The sequence below is a fragment of the Phyllostomus discolor genome, chromosome 8 (assembly GCF_004126475.2).
Source record: "Phyllostomus discolor isolate MPI-MPIP mPhyDis1 chromosome 8, mPhyDis1.pri.v3, whole genome shotgun sequence".
Classification (NCBI taxonomy): Eukaryota; Metazoa; Chordata; class Mammalia; order Chiroptera; family Phyllostomidae; genus Phyllostomus; species Phyllostomus discolor.
In genome coordinates this window covers 38616989-38644810 of record NC_040910.2, presented here as the reverse complement: position 1 = coordinate 38644810, position 27822 = coordinate 38616989, and the positions used below count along the sequence as shown (strand labels likewise).

The 27822-nt window shown below is 43.1% G+C and overlaps 1 protein-coding gene across 4 annotated transcripts; it reads left to right on the top strand.

Annotated features, from left to right (window-relative positions):
- Window positions 1-3914: 3914 nt before the first annotated feature.
- On the top strand, window positions 3915-23026 carry ZNF57 (zinc finger protein 57). Of its 4 annotated transcripts, none has more exons than XM_036032190.1 (4): window positions 3915-4060; window positions 18017-18143; window positions 19681-19741; window positions 20328-23025. In XM_036032190.1, exons 1-4 carry the CDS (start codon window positions 4058-4060, stop codon window positions 21430-21432), a joined length of 1296 nt encoding a protein of 431 aa, XP_035888083.1. In that variant the 5' UTR covers window positions 3915-4057; the 3' UTR covers window positions 21433-23025. The 4 variants fall into 4 exon arrangements, with proteins under 4 accessions (XP_035888083.1, XP_035888081.1, XP_035888082.1 ...); XM_036032188.1 differs by having other exon boundaries at window positions 3916-4060; window positions 19558-19741; window positions 20328-23022; XM_036032189.1 differs by lacking the exon at window positions 3915-4060 and adding an exon at window positions 17121-17273 and having other exon boundaries at window positions 20328-23026.
- The last annotated feature ends 4796 nt before the right edge of the window (window positions 23027-27822 follow it).

Sequence of the window (27822 nt, the reverse complement as noted above, 5' to 3'; positions counted from 1 at the left end):
CAAGGGCCCCACAGCCCCTCCAGTCCTGGGATATCTTCCTCTTTACTGGACTGAGGGAGCTGGAAGAGGTGAGCCTGAACCCATCTCTGTCCCAAACCCATCAGAGAACCAAATTCAGTAGAGGACAAGCCCCTGCCAGGGCAGGGCAATGACCTTTGCAGACTTCCAGTAGGAGTAGGGCCAGGGAGCCAGCCTAGTGGGTATTACTGGGTGCATATTCCATTTTCTACATCGGGTCTGTTAAACTGGAGAAGCTCAAGTCCTTCTTATAGAGATGAACCTACTAAAATGACTGATTCAGTTGCGTCCATTTTTGCCAACCACCATCCCAATGGGGCAGCCATACAAGCCTTACTAAATATTTTGCTTATGGGAGATAAGCAGAGGCCAGTATTGGATAAGGCAAATGAAGAAATAGGCTTGGGAATTGCAAAAGAAAATCCAGATGCAGCTCCCGACCCTACTAGGGCAGTACCTTTGACCAAATCCAACTGGGACCCTAATGAGACTGGACTTCCTCTCTTAAAACTAATAGTACAGCTACCTTGAACCACCTGGAATCCATAAAATATCAGCACAGAAGGCCCGGATTTGCCAAAAAACAGTCAGGTCTCTTGGGTTCCTGCTTGAACCACGTATATTAAACTATGGCTCACAGGTCCTGGAATTTCTAACGCTGTACAAAAAGTAATTGCTGGATGTGTTGTGTGCCCGAAGAACAACCCCCAAGACAGATCCCCATCAAAAGAAAGATGGGAAACAATGCCAAGGACTATGTCCACGTTGAGGACTGGCAAATAGACTTTACTCAGATGCCAAGGGTCCAAGAATGGACATATTTGTTAGTTTTTGTTGACACCTCTTCAGGATGTGTAGAAGTCTATCCTACTAGAACAGAGAAATCCTTGGAGGCAGTGAAAGCCTTACTGAAGCAAATAATTCCTCACTTTGGTCTACTCAGCCGCAGCCAGAGTGATAATGGGCCTGCCTTTGTTTCAGAAATTACACAGGTTAGTAAATATTTAGGAATCAAGTGGCTACTCCACATGACATGGAGACCTTGGGCCTCCAGGAAGGCAGAGAAGAAGAATCACGCCTTGAAGAAACATATAGCCAAGCCGTGTCAAGAAGCTTGTCTCCATTGGCATCAAGCTTTACCTGTTGCTTTGCTTAGGATGAGGGTGGCTCCTCAAAGTGGGATTCAATTGAGTCTTTCTGAAATTGTGCATGGATGACCATTTCAGGCTATGATTGGGGTGGGAGACATGTACACAGATCAAGAAGTGAAGGTAAAGAAATATGTACAACACTTAAGTCACACCTTGGCTGTAACTAATGACCTTGCTTGTATCAGAGACTTCTCCCCCACTGGTTCACTACATTCCTTTGAGCCTGGAGATAAGGTGCTGCTCAAGACTTGAAAGACAGGAGAGCCAACTAGAGGAAAAGTGGACTGGACCTTGGGACATACTCCTCACCACCCCCACTGCAGTGAAGTTGGCAGAAGTAAAACCTTGGATTCACCACACCCGAGTAAAGAATGCACTGGAGGAACAATGTACCACTGGACCACAAGAAGACCTGAAAGTCATCTTTTGAAAACAGTGACTTACATTCTCTTCATCCCTTTTTGTTTAACCCCATGTTATAGAGAGCTTATTCCTTTCAAGTCAAATGAAAATTTTTGTGTATATTTAGCAAAAACATTCTAACTATCTCTGACTTTTGCCTTGCAGGAGGACCCTATGTTGAACAAACTTTCACGTCTTTTTTTCCTTCTATTTTCACTTCATGTCTTATAGGTGTTTGTGTTTCCCTGGAAAGCCTTAGAAATTATAATTTATTTCAGCATATCAATAAGAATATAACTCATGACGACATTATATTTGGGGAACTGTAGTAACTCTAAAAGACAGGGAAATGTTTTCCTTAAAAATCACTAATGCAGCCCCGGCTGGAGAGTGTGAAACTTTTGTCCACTGTTCTAAAACCTGTTTCACGCTTTCAGCAGACATGGAGATGAATTGCAACACCATAGTGTATCTTATGCCTTTGGTCACATCAAATTACCTGCAGGATGGTTTCTAATACATGGAAGGACTGTTTATTCCTGTGTTCCAGCAAACAGTTCCAGGGGACCATGCTCTATGGAAGACTGACGGTGTTTATGCCCAGAAGCCCCACACACCTGGCTCAATGGGATCTCTCCCTTGCACCTGATTGTAACAGGGATTTGCACCTTTTCAGCTCTGCTGAATATGTATCTTTAACAATATTTGTAGTACCAGCCATGGTAACCTCTTTGAATGTAGAAATAAGTAGATTAGTCTGTGCTGTGTGGCAAAAGCTTTAAATATCACCTCTCAAGCCATTAGTTCAATCAGTCAAGAACTAGGATGAGTTAGAGAAGCCACAGTATTAGAAGCTTATAGGGGCTGTGTGGAGGCAGCTACATAGACTACCTCCTTTTAAGACATAATCACGGATGTGAAGAATTTAAAGTAAAAGACTCTGCTGTTTCAATCTGACTGATATTTCATGGCTCATAGAACATAAAATAAAGTAAATGAAGTAGTGTCCAAGATGAAAGAAAGAAAGAAAGGAAGGAAGGAAGGAAGGAAGGAAGGAAGGAAGGAAGGAAGAAAGAGGGAGGGAGGGAGGGAGGGAGGGAGGAAGGAAGGAAGGAAGGAAGGAAGGAAGGAAGGAAGAAGGAAGGAAGGAAGGAAGGAAGGAAGGAATCTTTGGTATTGATCTTTCTAAACTAACCTCCTGGCTGCCCAGTATTACTGGTCTTAGAGAGGCATTTGTGGCTTTCATCTTTTTCAGTATCATAGTTTGTTGCGTACAGTGTGCCCCCTTATGTGGATCTGCAACTAAGTGTATTCCTAAACCCCCTACCAGACCTTCTCACGCTGATACATGCTCAACAGCAAAATGATTACTTCCATATGAAACTGATCTCAGAGAAATAACACAGTTCAGACTAACAGTGCAGGAATGATAGAGGAACTCAACAGTTGGAAAAATTTTGGTTTTAAGTTATAGTTAATAAGCTTAGTAATGAGTGCATGTAAAAAAGCTATTGTTCCAGGAACTGAAAGTATGACCCACCCCGACTCCAGGAGACGCAAGCAGTTCACCTTCGTGCCCCAGGAAGACTGCAAGCAACCAAGATGGTATCTGAGCCATTGTACTCCAGGGAAGACGTCCTTGCCCAGCACACAGATAAAGGATCACTGGGCAACAGATGAAAGAATGCTAGGAATATTGCCTGAGTGCAGATTTTATCCGATTAACATTTCCCTGAATCTCAAACACCTTATCTACACTGCCTTTCTCCTTATAAAAAAATCGGCTTGAAATGAAATGTAGGACCTTTTTTAAGGTACATAACCTGGCAACTTCTCAGATTGCTGACCATCTGAATAAAGCGCCCATAAACATTCAATTCTTGTCTCTACTTATCGCTTCTGGTAGAGACAGGCAGCACCAACTACTGACTTTTCTGGTTTCCTCCTAACTGGAGGGGTCTGTACACGGGCCGCCACGCGGGTAACTGCGTCAGTACTTCGCACTACAGATGGAGCGCGAGCCAGGTGAGCTGTTTTAGCTCAGATCCCAGTGTAGGGTGGGTGGAAGTCATGCAGGGAAGGGCCCAGTGTACGGTGGGTGCAAGTCTTGCAGCAAGGGCTGAGGCAGATAACCCACATTCCGCCCCCCCCCCCCCAAGCTGGATTAGTGACCTGCGCCCCGCCCAGCACTCAGGTCTGTAACAAGGTTCAAGGAGAAGCCAGGGGCGGGGCCACGGGTAACAACTTGGCCAAGGTGGTCCGGAGAGTTGTTTATTGGAGAGACGCTCTAGTATCATCGGCCAATCAGCGTTCCCGGTAGGAGGAGTGCCTGGACCACCGTCCATTTAGGGCGAATTGTCTGGACAACCGGCCAATCCTGGCCTTGGGCAGGCGGGCTCGCAGCTGCGTGAAGAGCTCTCTCGGGCTTTTGTAGTACAGGTGCCGCGGAGCCAGCCGGGAGGACCCCGGGATAGGAGCGGACCCTAATGGTGAGTTTTGGGTCCGGTGGTAGTTTAGGGCGAGGGTGTTGGAGAGGAAGGTGTGGAGAGGGGTTGTTGATACGAACCCTCCTGAACCGGCATTAAGCGACGGGGAGGTGGGGGTGGCGGCCTCCTCGAGCCTCACGGTGTTCTGACCCGAGTCCTTGGCTGCGCAGGGGACGAGGATGAGCGGGGCAAGAGCTGTTGCCAGTGGTCGGGGATTGGGAGCTGAGGGGGGTTGCACGCGGGGTCGGGGGCACTCGATCCGGACGGCTAAGGAGGCTTTATGACAAAGCCTGTTGCAGTAGGGAACAATGCTCGGATCTCAGAGCGGCGCCCCCGTCTCTGATCCGACAGAAAAGGGCTTTTCCTTCCAGTGGAAGCAGGGGGAGCAGGAAGCCGTTGTGACAGGAACTGCTCTCCCTGCGGTCAGCGCGTTCTCGGCTCAGGTCCTCAGGACCTTGTCTCGGTCCCAGTGCTTGTTCGACGCGGGGAGGGGGGGGGGGGTTGGGGGGCAGTGTCTGGACCTGTGGGGAGGACAGGAGCCTGTATAAAGTTGGGGTATGAAATGGGCAATTGTGATCGTTTGGTGGAGCCTGTAAAAAATGAAGAATGTGAACTTCCTTAGGAGGGACTTTCCAAAGAGTTATTGCAAGGGGTGGGAAGAAGCGACTCTGCACTCGGGGCATGGGCTGTGCGGTAGGGAAAATGCTCTGACCTTACCATCTCCAAGCGTCTCAAGAGTTGGACTACATGGTTTTTCTTTTTTTCTTTTTGGGGGTGGAGTCAACAAATGCAGGAAAGGTCAGGTGTGGTTGAGATAGCAGGTCCCCAAGGCAGTCTGTTCTCAGGAGTGTCGTGTGCTGGCTCAGGCTGAGGACAGGCCACCGTGCAGGGATCTGGGGGAAGGAGAGAAGCTGGACCAAAGTCTGGCCAACAAGCATTTGCTTTGCTTGGCCAGTAGAGATGAGCAGTTCAGTTAATCAGTGATGAGGCACAGAAGAGGATTTTGGGGGCGGGAGGGGGAGGTCTGCGTCTAGCCTTGTCCTGGTTAGACAAGTGCAAGGGGGTTCTTGCAGCATGCCCTTTACCAGAACAAATGGGTGGGGCCCAGGGTAGTGCTTCCTTCCACCTTCCATGGACATTACCAGTAGCTGCTCTCCCAGGGAGGATGCAGCCTTGTTACCTGACATGTGTGAGCAGCCTGTGTCCAACTGAGCACTGAGTTTTCCCTTCTTCTAGCCTCAGGTTACAGCAGATGTCAAATGACACCCCCCCACACCCCCCGTTTCTTCTCCTTAGTGAGGGTAGTGAGGGTAGTGAGGGTCTCAGGTCTTTGTTCTGTTGACTTCCATTATTAGGGGGCTGAACTAGAGATGCCATTGGGGGAAATTGTCACAGTACAGAAAATGTCCTCTCTTCCTGTAGGATTGCTGCGGTGGGGGGCGGGACGGGTGGGAAGGAATGCACAAAGTGTCCACTTTCGTGAGAGGTGGGTAGAGATTTGGATTAAAATATTAATAAAAGTGGTAGTAACTCTTCCATTCAGGGTGCAGAGTTTGTGACACTGCGTGATCCTGTCCCACTTGCTGTTAATAGCTTATTGTGAATTGATGCCCTTGCCCCCAACACTCACCTTCCGTTCTTGTGTTTTCATTTCTGTTATGTGGCTTCCACAGCTTACATTGCCTGACTTAATTTTTGTCTGTCTCAAGTGTGACTTTACTCAAGGTGACCCAGGATCCCCTTGTGACATGAATTTTGCTGATCACCACTGCGGTAGAAGGTTTCACCTTCTGTGAAATAATTTTAAGCCATTTGGTCACCTTTTATTACTTTCTGTGTTTATTGATTTCTGACATTTTCTTAGATACTCTGGGCAGGAATCCCGTTTCATTTGTAGACACTGTACACATTTTCTCTGAAGTGTACAGTCCATCTTTTCACTCTGTTCTGTGCTGGTGAAAGGAGTCTTCATGGTAATAGAAATGCATTTTTCCATCTCTTCGTTTGTAGCTTGTTCTTTTCCCATTGTATTACAAAACTCTCTGTACTAGGAAGTCATAGAACACTTGACTGAAACTCGTTCTGAAAGTGTTCTGTTTAAATTTGCACCAAGTTGGTTATTGTTGCCACCTGTGGGTGATCATCGCTCAACCCCCATGGTCAGAGTGTTCCTTATTTCCCGCCTTGGGGCAGTGCGTGCTTGGCAGAGATTCGTGCTCCAGAAGTGGTCGTGTGTTAGAGACTTCCATTCTTTTTTTTTTTTTAAGATTTTATTTACTTTTTAGAGAGAAGGGAAGGGAGGGAGAAAGAGAGAGAGAGAAACCTCAACTGGTTGCCTGTTGCACATGCCAACCAGGGACCAGACCCTCAGTGCAGGCATGTGCCCTGACCAGCAGTCACACCGGTGACCTTTCTCTTTGCCGGATGATGCCCAACCAACTGAGCCACACCAGTCAGGGCGAGACTTCCATTCTTATCCATGGACTCCTCCATCTGCTACACTGGGCTGTCCCAGTTACTGTTGTGACCTAAATACCTTCATGTGTTTCTGGGAAGGTCTTCCACCTTGTTCTGTAGAAACATGGCTTTTTAGACATCGGCCTGTCATTTAGTTTTAACAACTGCTTTTTTTTTTTTTTTTAATTAACCGCCCCCCCCCCCCCACCACAGGGTTTTGGATTTAATGGAAGTTTACTAAAAGTCTGCATCTACATTTGGGAGAGTTGTCATGGGGGCATTGAGTGTCCATTCAGAGGGCATGTGCCATCTTTCCATTTCTTTCTTTGTACTTTTGATGTCACTAGTACGTTTCCTAGTTTGTCATTATGGTCGCTTTATATCCTTCATTAGACTTTTCATTGGAAAAGCCTCCAGTTCTCTTTCTCTGTCTTTCCCCTTTACTCTCACACAGAACACTTCACTTCTGACATACTTGGTCACCAGGTAAAGGAGCATTTCTGTGCAACAGTCAATTCCGTGGTACCACCTAGATGTCCTACAAGTTAACCCAATTTTGACACCATCTACCTAGAGTGTCTACCTGGAGGCAAAGAGCTCAGACCCACAAGACTGCCCTTTAATGCCGATGCCAATCACAAGTAGTAGGTCCCCAGGTTACCCACAGCTTCTTTGGACTTGGCCGCAAATCAAGGGTCTCATGGCCCCTCCCTGGGTTTGATTAATTGGTGGAGCAGCTCCGGGAAACACTGACTTATGTTTACCAGTTTATTAAGGAGATGATAAAAGATATAGATGAACATCCAGATGAAAAGAGGCATAGGTTGAAGTCCTGGAGGGACCTGAGTGCAGGAGCTACTGCCCCTGTGGAACTGGGGCGTGTCACCGTGTCCATGTGGGTGTGTTCCCCGAAATGGAAGCTCTCTGAACCTTGTACTATTGGGACTTCCTACATTCTGGAGGCATGATCCATTGTAAACTCCATTTCCAGCCCCTCTCCCCTCCCTAAAGTGTGTGATTAGATATGAACATTCCAAAGTTCTAATCTTGGCTGGGGCTTTCAGGTGACAGCCCCCTCCCAGGAGCCACCCAGAGTCACTTCATAAGAACAAAGATGCTCCTAGTGCTCTTGTCACTTAGGAAATTGCAGGGGTGTCAGGAACCAGAGAACAGTGGATATGTGTTTGGGGGGTGTGGGTGTGTATTATCTCACAGACATACTTTAGAACTTTAAGAAAATTTGTAAAAAAAAAGTTACCAATCAATTTAGCTTTAATTATCTAGGCTTTTTTTTTTCCGTTTTTATTTTATTCCTTAAGATTTTATTTATTTATTTTTAGAGAGGGGAAGGGAGGGAGAGAAACATCAATGTGTGGTTGCCTCTTGCATGCCCCCTGCTGGGGACCTGACTAGCAACCTAGGCATGTGCCCTGACTGGGAATCGAACTGGTGACCCTTTGACTTGCAGGCCAGCACTCAATCCACTGAGCCACACCAGCCAGGGCTAATGATCTAGGCTTTTTAAAAAATTCCTTTTAACTGCTGTTGCTAGTGATTCATAGTGAACTGAGATTTCCTTTCATGCCGTGTTTGTACTCTGGAAAGCCACTAAAAGCATATTCTGAGTTCATCTTGTACTTTGTGTATCTTCCATAGTAATACTTGGAGCTAGGATTATAGGCGGCTTTTTTCTTCTGCTAGAATTCTTGCATATTTTTGTTTATTGGATCTGGATAGGACCTCTAACAGGAGTGAGGCAAGGGACCTCCTTGTATGACCTAATTTGGGGGGGAAGGTCTCACTTTCCATCATTTGTGTGTTCTTTAATGAACATTCCTTTTCAGTGTGCCCCTCCTCAGGCTCTGCAGGTTCCAGCCCATTCCTAAACTGCTAAGGGTTCCCCTGTGGATGCACGTGGACTGGGTTACAGCTTTCTCTTTATTCAGACGTTGTGACACTGTTCTTTTAAGGTGGTACTGTGATCAATTATAATTGACTTTGTAGTGTCTAACTATAAAATACAGCAAATATAGAAGATGCACAAGCAGCTACACAACCTGAAGTGAACGTCTGTGTGAGGACAGGCAGGCCACGGAGTGGATGGGACCCTCCCACTGGACACCCCACTTGAAATGACTCTTATGGACAGGCCTCCTTCCCGGGTGAATGATACAGGGGTAGGCAAAAGTAGGTTTACAGTTCACTTATGGAAAGATACATAATAATACAAGAAGAAACTCTGTGTTTTGTGTACTCACAATTGTATACCTACTTTTGCCCACACCTATGTGTGCATGCACCCCCACGTCAGTGTATTTTATTTCTGCACGTTTTCTTTTGAGTGTACACAGCATCACACTGCATATCCGATTGAGAGTCGGGTTTCTTTTGTTCGCAGTTCTGTTTTATCCCGTGGGATGGGAGCTGACTTTTGTTGCTTGGCACTGGGCCCTGGTGACACTCTGGCCTTTTCATTTGTTGATTCTTCTGCTAGTGGTCACATGGGTGGCTTCATGGTTTTTTGTTATGACGTCTTTCTAACAACATTACTGGATGTCTTAGGCATTCGGATGTTTTAGGCTTGTCTTCTCAAAAGCTCCCCTGTTGGACCCCGTTCCTCCCCCCAGAGCCATGCTTCACATGTGCGCGTCTGTTTTAGGGTTGTCCTTTGGGGCTGGATCCACCCCATATGCACACCCAAAATGGGTTTGGACGTCCAGGAGATGCCACATGCACCGTGAGACTGAGAAAACAGTTGGCAGTCTGGGGAGATGAAGGCAGATATGAACTCCTGTGGGGGCTTAGAAGGAGTGTGGGCGGGGAGTCTGCTGTGACTGGGGGCTGTGCGGCTTCCCCTTCCACCCACCAGATCACAGGACACGCAGCACATGTGGGGCTCTGCATTGGTTTGCCTGACCTGGGCTGACAGGGAAGAGGGCGGCGTCAGAGAGCTGCTCCCAGGCAAACCACAGATCACATCGCAGATGGAGCCAGCCTCCTCGTTAGAATTCATCTGAACTGTGCTTGCTGTCTGACGTGTGCCTCATCTCTTGAATCAAATTTGAATTTGTCTGAGTGAATTTTAAAAGCCAAGAGCCCAAAGGACATATCTTAGTCAAGACCAACAGGCGTTGGAGTCTGCTTCTCCCAGGGTTTTGGAGAGAGACAGGAAAATGTGTCAGCAGCCTGGGCTGTGTTCTAAGATTTCAGCACCGTTATTGACTGGTTTAATGCCCTGCCTCATCACTCAGTTATGTATGCAGCCTTCCCGGGGTTCTCTACCACACACAACAAAACCTTTCTAGGAAACAGCCCCTGCCTGGCTGGCCAATAGTCCGCAGCCAGTCGGTCATCAGCTCCACGGCCCCCAGGAATCTTGTCCTTTGTGGAGAGCGTCTAACAGCAGTCTACTGTATGGAGTTAGCATATTTCAGGGATTTCCTGAGTGTTGTCTGTGTCGTGGGTCCATCGTCAGGTGAGAGGTGCCGGAGGCCCAGGTTGGCCTCTGTCCTGTGCCAGTTCTTCTCAGGGAGTGGCCCGTGGGGTGCTGCCTTCAGGGAGAGAAGCCTGAGAGAGCCTGGTCTCCAGCAGGGCCGAGGGTGTGGCCGTCATGGCACTCTGACGCTCTGACGGTGTGGCGCCCTGGAGGGAGGCTCCTTTCACCACATGACCATGGGCAGCATAGGGCCCTCGTCTCGTCACAAAGAGCCCCAGAAGCACGAGAGGAGGCCCAAGGGGGAGGAGGCTGGGAGGGGTCACTGTTTGCCTGCAGTTACTGCATTTGGAAAAGTTCTAGAATCTTTGGTTGCCCCATTCAGAGTGAGCTGGTTGTTGAGGTGCAGCTGTTGCCTCTAGAACCCAAGAAGACCCAGTAAGTCTTCTTGGTAGGTCTGCTTTAAAGCAGCCGATGCTCCTAAGATGAACTTTGGTCCTTCCCTGGGCTGGTTCGTAAAGTAATTGCCAGAAATTTTAATGACATGGCATGACCTTGAGCCTTGTGGAATGCGGTAGCTCCAGACTGAATGGAAAGTTCTTTGACAGGTTAGGGAACTGCCTTCCCAGTCCAGGTCCTCCAGGGCTGGAGTTAAGTCCCTAAAATGCCAGGTCCTTCTTTCCCTCCCAAAGCCAACACCCCTTCTCCACTCATAACATCATCAGTTAACTGTCCCCTGTGCAACCTTTCCAGAAGCTGCCATATTTTAATGGATTTTTGTGGTATCAAATCTTAACATTTATTTAATACATTTTGAGTTTATTCTTGTGCATCGTGTAAGAATTCATTTTTTTGAATGTATCTGTTCAATTTTCCCAACATTATTTATTGAAGATTGTCTTAACCCCATGGTAAGTTTTTGCCTTCTTTGTCAAACGTCAATTGACCTGTGAAGGTCAATTGTAAAGACAACTAAGCACAACTAAGGCCCTTTATTCTGGGCCCTCCATTCTGTCCATTGATCTGTTGGGTTGGCAAAAAATCTGTACAGCTTTTTCCATAAAATGGAAGACACCTTTTTATTTATTTATTTATTTATTTATTTATAAATTTTCTTTTTGGGGGGGGAGAGAGGGCGGGGGAGAGACAGAGAGAGAGACACAGAGAGAGACAGAGAGAGAGAGAGAAAGAAAGAAACATCAATGTGCGGTTGCTGGGGGTTATGGCCTGCAACCCAGGAATGTACCCTGGCTGAGAATCAAACCTGGGATACTTTGGTTCCCAGCCCATGCTCAATCCACTGAGCTACGCCAGCCAGGGCGGAAGACACCTTTTTTATTTTCACCAATAACTTTGTTGATTTGGATATTTTGAGTATGTTGGCTATCTCCTGCATGGTATAATGTTGATTGTTCTCAGTTAATGTCGCAGTTTGATCGCTATCAACTTCAGCTGGTCTGCCTGTCTGTGGAGCATCGCCCGGCGACAAATCTCCAGCATGGAACTGCACAAACAACTTTTGACATGCTTAATCAGTCACAGCACCTTCTCCATTCACTGCACAAATATTGTTTTGTATTTCATTTGCGTTTTTACCTTTCTTGAGATAATAAAGCATAATATGCTGAAAATGTTGCATATTTTCTTCCATCTTCAGTATTAAAATGGCTTCATAAAAATTCACTAGTTTTGATAAGATTTTTTTAAAGATTTTATTTATTTATTTTTAGAGAGGGGAAAGGAAGGAGAAAGAGAGGGAAACATCAATGTGTGGTTGCCTCTTGCGTGCTCTATACTGGGGTCCTGGCCCATAACCCAGGCATGTGCCCTGACTGGGAATCGAACTGGCAACCCTTTGGTTCACAGCCTGCACTGAATCCACTGAGCTACACCAGCCAGGGTGATAAGGTGTTTTTTTTTTTTAAATGCATGCTGATATGACAGCTGTCACCATATAATCTACCAAAATTGTTTCAAATGAAGTTAAAGACAACTAAGCACTATTAGAGTCATCTTATGGAAAAAAACCAAACTTTTTGGCCAACCCAATACCATGCTTTTTTGAATATTATAGCCTTGTGGTGTAGTTTGATATCAGTGTGATTTCTCCAACTTTGTTCTTTTTTCTCAACATTGCTATTGCTATTTGGGGTCTTTGTAGTTCCATATAAGTCTTTGAAATATTTGTTCTAGTTCTGTAAAATATGCCATTAGTATTGTGATAGGAATTGTGCTGAATACATAAATTGCTTTGGGTAGTATGGACATATTAACAATAATTCTATCTATGAACATAGTATATACCTCCACTTATTTTTATCTTCTTAAATTTCTTCCCTCAGCATCTTATAATTTTATGAGTACAGGTCTTTTATGTCCTTGATTAAGTTTATTCTGAGGTGTTTTATTTATTTTTTACACAGTTGTAAATGGGGTTGTTTTCTTAAGTTTCCTTTTGTGTTAGTTAGTTCATGATTGGTGTATAAAAATGCATTTGGTTTCTGGATATTTATTTTGTGTCCTGCTACTTTATTGAATTAATTTATCAGTTCTGGCAGTTTTTGGTGGAATCATTAGGGTTCTCTAAATACAGTATCATGGCATCTGGAAATAGTGACAGTTTTACTTCTTCCTTTCCAATTTGGATGCCTTTTATTTCTTCTTGTCTAAGTCCTGTAGCTAGGAATTGCAGTTCTATGTTAAATAAGAATGGTGAAAGCAGACATCCCTGTCTTGTTTCTGATCTTAGGGGGTATATTTTAGCTTTTGTCCATTGAGTATGATGTTGGCTGTGGGTTTGTCATATATGGCCTTGATTATGTTGAGGTATGTTCCCTCTATTCCCACTTTGCTGAGAGTTTTTTATCATTAGTAGGTTCTAGATTTTATCAAGTGCTTTTTCTGCATCTATTGATATGACCATGTAATTTTCTTTTTATCCTTCATGTGGTTTATGTAGTATATCACATTTATTGATTCACAAATATTGTACCAACCTTGCATCCATGGAATAAATTCCACTTGATCATGGTGTATGATCTTTTTAATGTATTGCTGGATCTGGTTTGCTAATATTTTCTTGAGGATTTCATCATCTATGTTCATCAGGGATGTTGGTCTATAATTATCTTTTATTGGGGTATCTATATCTGTTTTTAGAATTAGGAAAATGCTGGCCTTATAAAGTGAGCTTGGAGTCTCCCTTCCACTTTAATTTTTTGAATAGTTGGAGAGGGGTAGGTGTTAGTTCTTTAAATGTTTGGTAAAACTCACCTGTGATAGTCTAGGACTTGTGTTTGTTGGGAGATTGTTTATTATTGCATCAATTTCCTTAGTTATAGTCAGTCTATCCAGATTTTCTTATTCTTCCTGATTTAATTTTGGAGGATTATATGTGTCTAGGAATTTATTTCTTTCATTCAGATTGTCCAATTTGTTGGCATATAGTTGTTCGTAATATTCTCTTACAATACTTTGTATTCCTGTGCTGTCAGTTATTACTTTTCTTCTTTCATTTTTAATTTAATTTTATTTGGGTTCTCTCTGTTTTTTCCTGATGAGTCTAGTTAAAGGTTTGTTAATCTTGTTTATATTTTCAAAGGACCAGCTCTTGGTTTCATTGATCTTTCATATTGTTTTTTAGGTTCTATTTCATTTATTTCTGCTCTGATCTTTATTATTTCTGCTCTTCCCTTCTACTCACTTTGGGCTTTACTTGTTCATTTTCTAGTTCTTTTAAAAAAAACATTTTATTTATTTATTTTCAGAGAAAGGGGAAGTAAGGAAGAAAGAGAAAAAAAACATCAGTGTGTGGTTGCCTCTTGTGCCCCCTCAACTGGGGACCTGGCCTGCAATCCAGGCAGGTGCCCTGACTGGGAATTGAACCTGCAGCCCTGTGGTTTGCAGGCTGACACTCAATCCACTGAGCCACGCCAACCAGGATTATTCTATTTTTAAATGATTTTTTAAATTTATTTTTTTAGAGAGATGGGAATGAGGGAAGAGAAACATTGATGTCCTTCCTCCTCTTCGTTCCTCCTTCCTCTTTCCTACTTCCTCCCTCCTTCCTTCTTCCTTACCCCTCCCTCTTCCCTTCCCCTTCCTCCTCCCTTCCTCTGCTGTCTTCCTTCCCTTCTCCGCCCCTCCTCCCTTCTCCCTCTTCCTAATACTGACTTGGTGGTAATGAACCCCTTTAGCTTTTTCTTGTTTGGGAAACTCTTCATTCTTCTTCAGCTTTAAATAATAGCCTTACTGGGTAAAGTAGTCTTGGTTGTAGGTCCTTGCTCTTCATCATTTTGGCTATTTCATGCAATTCCCTTCTGGCCTGAAAAATTTTTGTTGAGATCAGTTGACAGTCTTATGGGAGCTCCCTTATAGGCAACTAATTTTCTCTTGGCTGATTTTAAGATTCTCTTTTTGTCTTTAACCTTTGCCATTTTAATTATGATGTGTCTTGGTGAGGGTTCATCTTGCTTGGGACTCTCTGCACTTCCTGGACTTGTGTGTCTTTTTCCTTAACCAGGTTAGAAAAGTTTTTAGTCATTATTTCTTCAAACAGGTTCTTGATCCCTCTCTCTCATCTCTTCCTGTACCCCTGTCACGCAGATATTGTTACACTTCATGTTGTCCCAAAAGTCCCTTAAACTATCCTCATTTTAACAATTCATTTTCCTTTTTGCTACTGTAATTGGGTGTTTTCTGCTACTTTGTCTTCGAAATAGCTGATTGAGTGTTTCATCTAACCTAGGTTTATTGCTTCTGGTGCATTCTTCATTTTAGATTGTATTTTTCACTTCCCACTGGTTCTTTATTATGGTTTCTGTGTCCTTTTTCATGGTGTTCTCACTCAGTTTTTTGTAATTTGCATTAAGTTCCTTGTGCATCCTTATAACCATTTTTTTAACTTTATATCTGGTAAACTGCTTACATCTGTTTTATTTAACTCTTTTTCTAGAGATTTCTCCTGTTCTTTTTTTCCCATTCACTGGTTTTAGAGAGAGAGAAAAAAATACTGATGTGTTGTTCCACTTATTGATGGATTCATTGGATGATTCTTTTATGTGCCCTGACTGGGAATCAAACCTGCAACCCTGGTGTATTGGGACTATGCTCCAACCAACTGAGCCATCCAGCCAGGGCTCTCCTGTTCTTTCATTTGGGACATGTTTCTTTGTCTCCCTATTTGGGCTTCCTCTTTGTTTTTATTTCTATGTATTAGGTAGATCTGCTATGTTTCCTAGTCTTGATGGCGTGACCTTATGTAGTGGGTATCCTGTGGGATCCAGTGGCACAGCCTCCTTGATCACCTGAGCTGGGTTCTGCAGAAATGCCTCTTGTGTGGGTGAAGTGAGCCCTCCTATTATAACTGAGTCTTGATTGCTATTGGTCCGTTCGTGCATGGGTTCAACACTCAGGCTGGCTGGCTGTGAGGATCAACCTCAGCCACAGTGTATGAGCTGGTATGTGGTGCTGACGACACTAAGTGGAACTTGCTTCAGCAGGGTCTGGTGCCTGTCAGGATCTCCCTTTGGATATGTTGCTTGTAAAGCTTATCGGATCCCGTTCTGATGTTGTCTGAAGCCAGCCACTGAGTGTGTTGGTTCTGGGGCCTCTTAAGGAGGGACTCTGGTAAAGACCAATGGTAGACGCTGCCCGTGACTGGCCCTGGGCAGCCTGTTCGGAGCCACAAAATGATCCAGTTTGTGGCTGCCTCTGCTGGGTCTGCGTGTGCATGGGAAGGACCAAGCTGTGCAACAAGGCTGGCTTCCACTAGCACAGAATCCAGGGCCAGAGCAGCAAAAGGCCCATGGTACCCCCAAGTGTGCCTGGTGTGGGGTTGAGACCCCATATTCCTCAGTGGGAACCTGCCTGCCTGTTTGACTCAGTAACTGAAAGAGCCTCTGGCAGCACTCAGGTTGTAATGAGGAAGGTTCTCACTGAGTCACCAAGTATGGGCCAGTGGTGTTTACCAGACTGGCACAGGTTCAATCTCAGTGACAGTATTGGGTCTGAGGCCACTCAGCAAAAGTCCCACTGTATACCAAGCTAGCTGCCACCTGCCAGATGCCGCAGACCTTTTTGGTGGTGAAGGGTCTCACGAAATCATGAGGGTGAGGCCAGCAGAGTTTATCAGGCCCAAACAGACCAAGATTTGGCCACGTGAAGGGAAAGCTCTGCACTTGTTGGCATGTGAGGGAAAATGTGCCCATCCTAGAGCCACACAATTCAGTCTGTCCCAAATTCTGTCTGAAGCCCAAGTTCAGCATGGGAGTTGGGAGGGTGGAGCTAGTGGATCTCCCATGATGGGGAGTGTCCATCAGGTTTGGGAGGAGGGAAGAGTGGCCCCCACTCCAGAGCTACACATCTCAGTAACTGACACCCACTGAGTGTGGCTGGACCTCTACACCTGCCCAGGCAGCTGGCTCCTCAGCAGGGTGTGAGCTTTATAGGGTGGGGAATGCAGAGGCTAGGGCTATTGCATTTCCCCAGCTGATGCCATAAGGAAGGGAGTGCTCCACCCAAAAAAGATGGTGTCTGCAGTGTGGGAATGGAACTCAGGAACAGGGATCCTGGTGGCTGTCCCTTCAACTCTCTCCCCAGAGCCACGACCCCAGTCTTTTCTCACATGACTCTAGTCTGCTCCACTGGGGCCCAGGTGATTGGCTGCAAATGAGATTTTGTGTGTTGGCCCTTTAAGAGGGGTCTCTGTCTTTAGTAGACTCCTGTATCTCCCTGGAAAACAGAATCCTTGCTGATTTTCACAGGCAGATATTATATGGGCACCTCTTCCTAGCTCTGGTGCTCTGGGCTGGGGAGCCTGGTGTGGGATTAAGGCCCAGTGCTCTTTAGTGGGAACCTTTACAGCCAAGATATCCCTCCAGAATCTCCGCTACCCCCAGGGGAGTGGGGCCAGCCTTTTTCACATCAGTGCTCTTCCTTTGAGTCTCAATGTGGCTTCCTCTGTAAACCCTTGGTTATAAGACTTCTGTTCAGCTAGTATTCAATTGGTTATTTAGATTGATTGTTCTATATTTTAGTGGTAATTCCAGTTTGGTCCTGGGAGGCAGTGAGTATAGCTTCTACTTACTTTACAACTACTTTGGGTTAACCCTGGGCTTCCCTTTTAAGTGACACATTTTTCTCTTTCTGTTTTCAATGTTTTCTCTTTGTCTTTGATTTTCACCATTTTCACTGTGATGTATCTGTTTGTGGAGCACTTTGCAATTTTAATCTTGGGAGATCACTGGGTGTCTGGACGTGTAGGTTGGTGTTTATCACAGGGAGTTGATGGTCCTCTGTGTAAAGGATCTCTGGGACCACCCTCAGGTATGAAGCTTTCACTATAACAGTTCACTGGACTTATTTGAGAAAAAGTGGTTACAGACGTTACAATTTATTAGAGAAAGAACACATTAAAATTAGTGATGGAAAAGGGAACGTTGGGTGGAAACCAATAGAAACCAGGTTGAAACTTCAGTTGTCCCCTTTCAGCGCATATGCATGCACAGAACTTAATGTGTTTGAAATGTTACTGACTAGGGGGCCTCACCCGAGCCTTGGAGTCTGGGATCTTTATTGAGGGTTTTACTGTGTGACCAACCTTCACAACTCAGCGCTCAGCTCCTCTAGAAGTCTGTTGTACAGTGTGTCCCAGGTGGACAGTGTGAGTTATTGATGATAAGTCACATTGTCAGCGTAAATTCTGCCATGGCCCAAGGCCCCAGCCATACACAGACACTCTCAATGGCAGCTGATTCCAAGGGACCACACGCTTTGTTCCAGGAGCCAGTCAAGGATTAGTCCTAAACAGTGGTTAGTGTTTGGACAACTCAGGCTTGCTGAGTTAGCCTTTGCCTGCATATTTTCAAGTGAAAGCATGTATTTCATTTGTACACCATCTCCCTAGACCCTGCAATAGATAGAGTAAGACAAGAGGAGTCACAGTAAACAGTAGAGTCTGGTTCCTAGTGTTAGTGGTGCTGTTCACTGTACCAGGAAGTGGGTGTGAATCGTGGGAGACCCCAGTGCTTTCAGACTCACCCATCCTCCTGCACATTTGGGTGTTGCAGGACTCAGTGGTCTTTGCGGATGTGGCGGTGGACTTTACCCTGGAGGAGTGGGCTCTGCTGGACTCTGCTCAGAGGAACCTCTACAGAGATGTGATGCTGGAAAACTTCCAGAATCTGGCCTCAGTGGGTAAGGATGACATCGTTTCACTGAGTCATTTAGTGAACAAGCACTTCTCATTGGTGCTCTTCCAAGATCCAACATGCAGAAAAGGAGTGATTGGTAAATGATACCAAGATGGTCACAGCCACCGTGGACCTAAAATCTAACGATGCTTCCATGACAGTGGAAATCTGGGTATTAAACTGAGACTTTGCTCGTCTTGTTTTTGTTTTCATTTAAAAGCATTTTATTTAAAGCCTCATAACTTTAAAGTTTTCCCGTGGACTTTTTAAAGTAACTAATTAACTATCAGATTATTTAGTTTAAGTTTCCAAGAAGCAGAATATTATTAATAACTCAAGCATTGATGTATGATCGAAGATTGCAAAGCAATAGAAATCTGTCCTTCAGACTTACATCCAAGATTACTCTATCCAGCAAAGCTATCATTTAGAATGGAAGGGCAGATAAAGTGCTTCCCAGATAAGGTAAAGCTAAAGGAGTTCATCATCACCAAACCCTTATTATATGAAATGTTAAAGGGACTTATCTAAGGAGTAGAAGATGAAAAACTATGAACAATAAAATGACAACAAAGTCATAACTATCAACAACTAAACCTAAAAAACAAAACAGTCACAGAAATGGAGGTCACATGGAGGGTTATCCGTGGGGAGGGGTAGAATAGGGAGGAAAAGGTATAGGGAATAAGAAGCATAATTGGTAGGCATAAAATAGACAGGGGGAAGTTAAGAATAGCATAGGAAATAGAGAAACCAAAGAACTTATATAACCCATGGACATGAACTAGGGGTGGGGAATGCTGGAGGGTGGGGGAGGGGTACAGAGTGGAAGGGGGTTAAGGGGAGAAAAAAATTGGGACAACTAATAGCATAATCAATAAAATATACTTCAAATTGGCAAAAAAAAAAAAAAAAGAAATCTGTCCTTCAGATGTGAAGATGTTTCTGTGATCAGCAGTGATCACTGCAGCTTAAATAAACAGAATTACTAACAAATTTACAGGCTGAGTAGATTTTAGTAGATCAAATAAAATTGTAAACTATATTCAAGGCTGCTCATAAAACATCCATATCAAATGCTTAATGTCTTTGGAAAAAATTATGCTTACCCATTTACTTTATGCGCTTATTTGAAGAAAGATATTCTTACAAAAATTCCAATGTTTTCTGTTTGTATTTTACTGCATTGCTGTTTGTTTGTCTTGGTTTAAAAGATTTGGGGGTTCTTTGGTATCATTAGTGTGGGTATAGTCTTTAGGGGTCATTTTATGGGTTCCCAGAGAATTTTCTTGTTTGAAACTTTGACAGTCTTAGGGAGTTACCCATCATTTTGACCCCTTGTGCCTGTCACTCAAAGTCTTTCTTTGCTCACAAATGCCTTCCTTATTCCTTAATATATTTATTTACTTTTGTTTCAGATAATGAGACACTGTTTACAGCCAGAGGGCCCATTATTCAGCAGGATATGCATGAGGAAAAAATATCTAACAAACAGGAAATAGCAAAATTCACAAGAAGTAATTCTTGTATCTACATTTTAGCAAACAATGGGGAAGACCAGAGCATTGACGATGAGCAACAAAACCACAGGAGACCTCTAAGGTGAGGTGCCTTCGAAATGGTAGTCTCCCAGAAGAGAATCTTAGTTTGTCATAAAGTTGTAAAACATAAAAATTATAATCCTAGCTCTACATCTGTTAATTCACATGGATTTAACAAAAAAAATTTCTTTAATTTAAATTACACATTGAGTGTGTGAAATGATTTAGTTAGAAACAATTCTAGAAAAACCCCACACACGGCAAATAGCCTGTGAATAGAGAATATACCCGAACTCCCTGCCAGAGCATGTCGTTTATTCAACTCCAAGCAACTTAGAAAGGGTAGGAAAACCTCCCATAGACTGAAATGTAGTTAGAAATGTAGTTATAGACTTACTAATGGTTAATAAAAACTCATTAATAGAAAGTTACTGCAAAAGTGGCATTTCAGAGCAACATTACTACAGAAGTGTTAAAACAGTATGTATTACTAGAAATGCCAGACATTTCAACTTCTACTGAAAGAAATACATAGAGTAATGTAATAAACTCTGTGCAACATGTTTAATTAAACCTGTTTTGTTCAAGGGGGGAAAAAACCTCATTAATAAATATGCTGTTAATAAAGCAGTTCTCACTTTTAACAGGAACCATGTGGTGGACAGCTTCTGTGAACATAATGATGGAAATCAACACGGTGAAACCTTCATTCACATTCCCAATCTTAACCTGCACAAAACCATTTCTATGGGAATAAAACCATATGAATGCACCAAGTGTGGAAAAGGCTTCACGCATCTTTCTTCCCTTAAGAAGCATGTTAGAGCTCACCGTGAACATAAATCATTTCAGTGTCAGGAATGCAAACAGGGCTACATTTGTGCCTCACACCTGGGAACTCACACTGGAGAGAGACCCTATGGGTGTAAATTATGTGGGAGAAACTTTCCTTATTTCTACTGCCTCAGTCAACACATCAGGATGCACACTACAGAGAAAAATTATGAATGCCAGCAGTGTGGGAAATCCTTCAATGAGCTCTCCAGTCTTACTAGACATGTGAGAACTCACACAGGAAAGAAGCTATATAAATGTCAGGAGTGTGGGAAAGCCTTCATTTACCCCTCAGAACTTCAAAGGCACATGATAACACACACTGGGGTGAAGCCCTATGAATGTAAAGCATGTGGGAAAACTTTTCGTCATTCCTATTCCCTGACCCGACATGTCAAGATTCACACAGCAGAGAAAACCTATGAATGTAAGAAATGTGGGAAAGCCTTCAGCTGGCCCGAGACCTTTCAAGCCCATGTGAGGACACATACTGGAGAGAAACTCTATACCTGTGAAAGCTGTGGGAAAGCTTTCAGTTCTCCCAAGTCCTTCCAAGGTCACATGAGAACTCACACTGGAGAGAAACCTTACAAGTGTAAACAGTGTGGAAGAGCCTTTACTTGGTCCTCAAACTTTCAAGAACATGTGAGAATTCATACTGAAGAGAAACTGTATAAATGTGAAAAATGTGGGAAAGCTTTCAATTCTTCCAGATCCTTTCAAGGTCACATGAGAACCCACACAGGAGAGAAGCCCTACGAGTGTACACAGTGTGGGAAAGCCTTCAGCTGGTCCTCGTCCTTACAAAAGCATGGGAGAATGCACACTGGGGAGAAACCGCACAAATGCAAACAGTGTGGAAAAGCCTTCAAGTGGCCCTCGTCCTTTAGGAACCACGTGAAAATGCACACTGGATAGCAGCTCCATGAAGGCATGTGACCCTTGAAAGCTTTGGTTCGGACGTTCTTTCTAGACAGGAATCTTACAACTTTAAATAATCTCGGAAAACATTCCACTGATTATATAATGCTCCAGGAAATTCATACCAGGAAAGAAATATTTTAGAAGTTATAAATATAGTATTATTTTGTCAAAATCTCATTTTTAAATGGATCATTAAGTGATAAATTTCCAGTTCTTTTAGAAATAAATGTTTATGTAAGAAATAATTCTCTTAAGTCTTCTTTCAGGTATAGTGTATAAGTTTCAATAGTTTTTTTTTTCCAGGCAATACCTATCTTCTGTTTTCATTTTTTCATTTGGAAGTTTATTGGACCCATGATAAATTGAAATATGCTTTAAATATGACAATAAGTTTAACTTTTATGTAATATTATAGTGGAAGTGCCTTACATTAAACTTTTCTAGTTGTAAGTGCTTGACAATAAGTTTCTGATTGACAGGGCATCCATCTCAGAGACATCCATCCCAAGCAAGCATATAGCCAGCTGTATCACACAGCTACTAGTAAAACGACTACCTACACAATCAGGCTGCCTTGACCCATGAAATTTTCCCTTCAAAAAGTCTGGGGTAAACTAGTTAAGTGACCACTTACCCATGCTTTTCTCTTCCCTTAGCCTAATTTCTGCTCTTATGTTTAACTTTCTCAAGTAAGGGTAAACCTATGAAATCCCAGGCATCCCATCCTTGACCCCAAGAAAAGGCAGAGCTCAAGGTCTACACTCTCTCCCCACAACTTCACTGTGGCCTTGGGCCATGCTGTGTACTCTCTGGAATTTGTAAAAATTTTGTTCTAAGTTCCCTGATGGTTTTTCGCTGAAGTGCATCTTATGAGAATGCAAGAGCTGGAATAGCCACAAAGTGTCTGTGGGGGCTTGTCACAACAGCGTTTTAGGCATTCCTAGCGGATAGCATCTCTCTCAATAGGCCGAGATCAACAGAACGGCAGCTTTATATTTCTTCTGTAGGTATCATGAGAGCAGCCACCCCCCCTCCCTCACCTCTTTCTAGTACGCACATATTCCTAGGAACACATTGATCTTTTATTGGCCACTTACTATATAAATGATTAGGAGAAAGTGGGTGGCAGTTTACAAAAAGCCATTCTGAAAAATTTTTGAAATCTTAGGATTTCTTCCTGAAGAATTTTTAAATATGATGTGTTTCTCTAAGTTGGATCAAAATTGTTTTCTGTGAAAATAGGTTTATTCCTCTTCCATAAAGTCCTTTCAGGGGAAAGGCGTGGATGAAACTAGGGGATGATTTTTAAAATATAATGTTATGATTTTTAAACAGGACACCACAAGTCTGGCATGTGGGAGGTGATGGGGGAAGGCAGAAGCTACTGTTAATCTTGTTTTTCAGAATTCTAGCTGGAAACTCCTTCCTTTACCTAAAGGAACTGCCCCCCTACCCCCATGCCCTGCTGCCCATTTCACATTTCCACCCCACCTGCCAGTGTTGACATAGCTTCTTCCTTGTATCCTTAGTACTAGTTTCTGTTCAGCTAGTCTTCAGGTGGTTCTCAATGATGGCTACTGTGTTTTGCCATGTATACTGCGCTCCCCATGCATAATGCACACCCATGTTTTTGGCCCAAACTATCAGGAAAACTTTTAATTTTTTTAAGATTTTATTTATGAATTTTTAGAGAGAAGGGAGGGAGAAAGAGAAACATAAATATGTGAGAGACACATTGACTGGTTGCCTCTTGCACACCCCCAACTGGGGCATGACCTGCAACCCAGGCATGTGCCCTGATCGGGAATCAAACAAGCGAACTTTCAGTTCATAGTCGAATGCTCAATCCACTGAGCCACACCAGCCAGGGCTCGTTGTAATTTTTTAACTCATTTATTTATTTATATTTAGAAGCAAAACAAATTATTGTATTCTAGGATATTACTTTGCATACAGGTATTGTTATTGCCTTCTAGAGTTACACTTTTAACACATAAGCATAAATGAAAGAATTAAAAACATTTATATAGATACAGAATTAGTACTATCCATGTATAATGCACATACCTATTTTTCCATCAAAAATTTGGGCAAAAAGGTGCACATTATACATGTCGAAATACGACATTCTATGTTGTGGTTCTAATTGTTTTGTGGTCATGAGTGGAGGTGAGCTCAGCATTTACCTACTATGTCATCTTGACCTGCCATCCTTAGTTAACATTACTATGTATTTTTATCAATGACACCAAATGCATACAAGTTTAAAGAGTATTTTCATTTAGCTAATCTATATTTGTCTTTACTATAACTTGTAATACATGAATCAGTAAAATCACATTTTATTAATGTTCTCCAGCCAGACCCGTAGGATCACACTTATGATCCAAGAAACTGTGAGGTGTATTGGCTTTGAGTGTTGGAGATGATACCCCTAGTGCAGGAATGTAGGGCGTGTTAGTGAGGACATATTATGACATGGCTTGTGGACATATTTTGATCTATGTCCAGCATTTAGACTTGTATTAGCTGACTTGAGTGAATGTTAAAGGGAGTGTTCTTTTACTCTGGATTAGATGCTGTCAGAATGTAAAAAAAAATTATGATTGGATATCTTAACTTCTTATCTAAAAACAGAGTAAATTGCACTTTACTAGAAGTAATTGGAAAAGAGACACCACTCACATTTCCAAGAACTGGTGGATCTTTGCTCCATATCTTTGTGGTATGGATTCTGTGCCATATTTAGCCATTTTAAAGACATGATCATAAAGTGCTCTTCCTTTGTCTCGACTCGTCACTCTCAGGGAATCGCATCTGTGCTGGTTGGGTGCAACTGTTTCTGCTCAATGTGAAAAAAAGTCACAGCCCAGCAGTGTCAGGCTAGCTGCCAGCTGTCTGATTCTCGTTACCATGTAAACACTATTTCTTACTGTGTATTAAGCACTGCTTAGTATAAGATAAGTAAGATAGAAGGTTGGGCAAAAATACATTTACAGTTGTTCCTATGAAAAATAATACAATAAATAACTATAAAAGGATTAATGGTCAAGCACTCACAACTGTAAAGCTATTTTTGCCACACCCTGTACATAAACATGCCTCCTCACCATCTCCATAACATACACATTTTATCATCTCCTTGGATGAGTTAACTGATGACTATAAATATAGGTAATTCATCAAAATAAAACAGATCCGACATGGATCACTTTGAGCCTTTCTCAGAATCCACACTCACTGTCTGATGCTAAATTCTGAGCACCCCTCATGTGCTTTGTACTTTAGGCTCCAAACAAATGATTATTCTCCACACCAATCTGAGCACTGCAGGCACTTGCCCATGGGGCCTTGCATTCTGCTCCCAACCTGCTTGTGCACACCCATTCCCTTGACACTTCCCCAGTGTCGCTCCTACTTTGCATACAGTACGCCTGTCTGTCTAGGTCTCCGTGTACAAACCTGTTTTCCTGAGCCTTCTTGTGCCCACGCTTGTGCCCACATAGGACTGGCCATACCCTAGAGACAGAGGGCATGTGTACATTCATAGTCTCCAAACCCTCAGCCCTCCGAAACGATTCCAAAGAGCACTGCCGACAAAACAACCTTAACTTCAGAAGCAAATATCCTCTAAGTACATACAAAAGTTAAGCATGTGTAGAAATTGTTTAAAATTAGGGATTTAATGGTTCTGACATGAAAAAGCAGGAATCCCTCGAAAAGGTCAAAGATGGACTCTTTTCATGATGGAATCCCACCGTGTAGTTGTGATGCATACCTTCCATGCTGTGAACGTTCAGAAGCTATACCACCACGCATTAGTGTGTTGGTGTCCCTGTAAATATGGTCTTACTCATTAGTGCACAGGCAGCAAACACAAGGCCCCGGGCTGAATCCAGCTTTCCATCTTGTTTTATCTGGCCCAGCACCTTGTTCCTGCCTGGCGGCAGTGCCAAGCTCCTTGCCTCCTTGTAGTTAAGTAGTTACATTCAGGCAGTCCTAAAATTACACGGTCCTTTGAAGGCAACCACGAGGCTGATGTGGCCCCCAGTGAAAGAGTTTGACACCCCTGCATTAGTGAGTTGACGCTAGACCATTCCGATAGTGGTTGGAATTGCGTAGGTGCAAGCTTCCAATCTAGAAAGGCTATACCTGTATCATTAGTGACTATTTCCTCTCTAAAGTCCTTTGGGGACCAATTACCTTACTTCCAGTGTGCACCGGGCCAGAGATGTATCACTGGATGGCATTTGACACAGAAACAGGAACAGCTTTGCCACCTGAGAGCAGATCAGAGAAACATAAGTGGGCTGAATTAAGAGAAAACCTCAGTCCATTCTTCACCCAGTGGAAATAATACATTATCAGTGGGCAACGGTTTTATTTATCAACTACCATACAATATAGGAAGAATCATCCTGTGGATATTCAGCAAAATTACTAGCAGCAAAATGTAAGAAAATGGTTCCATTTTATTTTTATTTTTAAATTTTATTTATTTATTTTAGAGGGGAAGGGAGGAAGAGAGAGCGAGAAACATCACTGTGTGGTTGCCTCTTGTGCTCCCCTAACCAGGGACCTGGCCTGTGACCCAGGCATGTGCCCTGACTGGGAATTGAACCAGCGACCCTTTGGTTCACAGGCCAGCACCCAATCCACTGAGTCACACCAGCCAGGGCTTATTTTTGATTAAACATCTCAGAGCTCTTTGGAAACATTTAGAAGCAGCACTTCCAGAAATTAGGAGAGTTTACTCAAGGCATTTATACCTATAATCTGAAGTTCTATCTCCTAACTCATTCCCACCACAACTAATGTGCTCACCTCACCTACACTCCGTTTGTCCTGGTTGTCCCGAGATGACTGGGGAAGGTACACGTGTGGCTCCCCTGCCACACTGCTGAGCTGCAGAGGCACGACTGCCGTTGTTCTTTGCCTGGTGACTGTTGGTATAAACAATATTTAGGTCTTCACTGTTAGGATGAATAAGTCACTTTAAAGAAACAAAGTGGTAGCTATATAGACATTAAAGAAAAACACATCAAAAAGAAAAATGCCAAAAGGTGTATGTATTTCGTACTATTACACCAGAACATATACAGAATATTGATACAATTATATGAATACGTTAATCCTTGAGAATGATATATTTTAACATATCCTCTTGGTTAATGAAACAAAACATAATACTTGCATGTATATAACTGATATAAAAGCCTAAGTAATAACTGTTTTTTAAGAAACAAAGTAAGGCCCTGGCCAGGTAGCTCAGTTGGTTAGAGTGTCATCCCCACACGCCAAGGTTTTAGGTTCAGTCTCTGGTCAGGTCACACACAAGAAGCAACCAGTGAATGCGTAAATAAGTGGGACAACAAATCAGTGTTTCTTTCTCTCCCTTCCTCTTTCTCTATAAAAAAATAAAATAAATGTTTAAAGAAAAAAAAGAATGTAGAAAATGACTTTTGACCAAAAATGGAGATTGTTTGAATCACATTTTAAAAATGAAAGAATTAAACACTAATAATCACATGTAAAAATTGAAGTAATGAAATATACTGGGTTTAGCCCTGGCTGGCGTAGCTCAGTGGATTGAGTGTGGGCTGCAAACAAAGCATTGCAGGTTCGATTCCCAGTCAGGGCACATGCCTGCATTGCAGGCCACAGCCCCCAGCAACCGCACATTGATGTTTCTCTCTCTTTCTCTTTCTCCCTCCCTTCCCTCTCTCTTAAAAATAATTAATAATAATAATAATAATAATAATAATAAATAAAAGATTAAAAAAGAAATATACTGGGTTTATCATTTAGATAGCTGTCAGTTGTAAGAGAAAACTTCCACAAACTTTCAAATGTATTCACAAAGCTTATTTCAATCATGGAAATTTCCAGAATAAAGAAATGCAGGGTCAGTGCAACCTCTCAACAATCCAACCTGGGAACTAAGTTTCCTGCATTTTTCTCAGCTCTAAATGCATTGAGGTAGAGGCAAGAAACAGACCTACCAATAGAGGAACAAGATGCCCCTACTATGGAAATCACATAATTAGCAGGTGGAAGATGTAGAGGTTGACAGGATGACAGGTCACTAAGAATAACAGCCTGACAAAGAGGCCTGATGGGCATCAAAGAGCTACAGGAAAATGCAAGGATCTATGGGAACCTGAAAACCAAGAAGTGTTTATGATGAAGAAGCTCATGAGAAAGCCTGTGGAATCTGTAGCCTAAGAGGGAACTAACATCAAAAGTGTACATGGTTACGACTCTTCCAGACAGGCAGAGCCAGAAGTCAGAACACTGTGATGTATCTCAAGCCCACTTTTTCTTATGTGTCTCTGTATCCTGATGGTATCCTCTGTATCCTCCTTCAAGTCATGGCTTCTTCAC

What these genes read in the sequence shown, in the direction of transcription:
- ZNF57 (XM_036032187.1), top strand. Translation starts at nt 17,235, where the DNA reads ATGGTCCTCTGTGTAAAGGATCTCTGGGACCACCCTCAG. An exon ending in CCAGAATCTGGCCTCAGTGG is followed by an intron (nt 18,144 to 19,557) that starts GTAAGGATGACA and finishes CTTTTGTTTCAG; the next exon opens with ATAATGAGACACTGTTTACA. An exon ending in AACCACAGGAGACCTCTAAG is followed by an intron (nt 19,742 to 20,327) that starts GTGAGGTGCCTT and finishes CACTTTTAACAG; the next exon opens with GAACCATGTGGTGGACAGCT.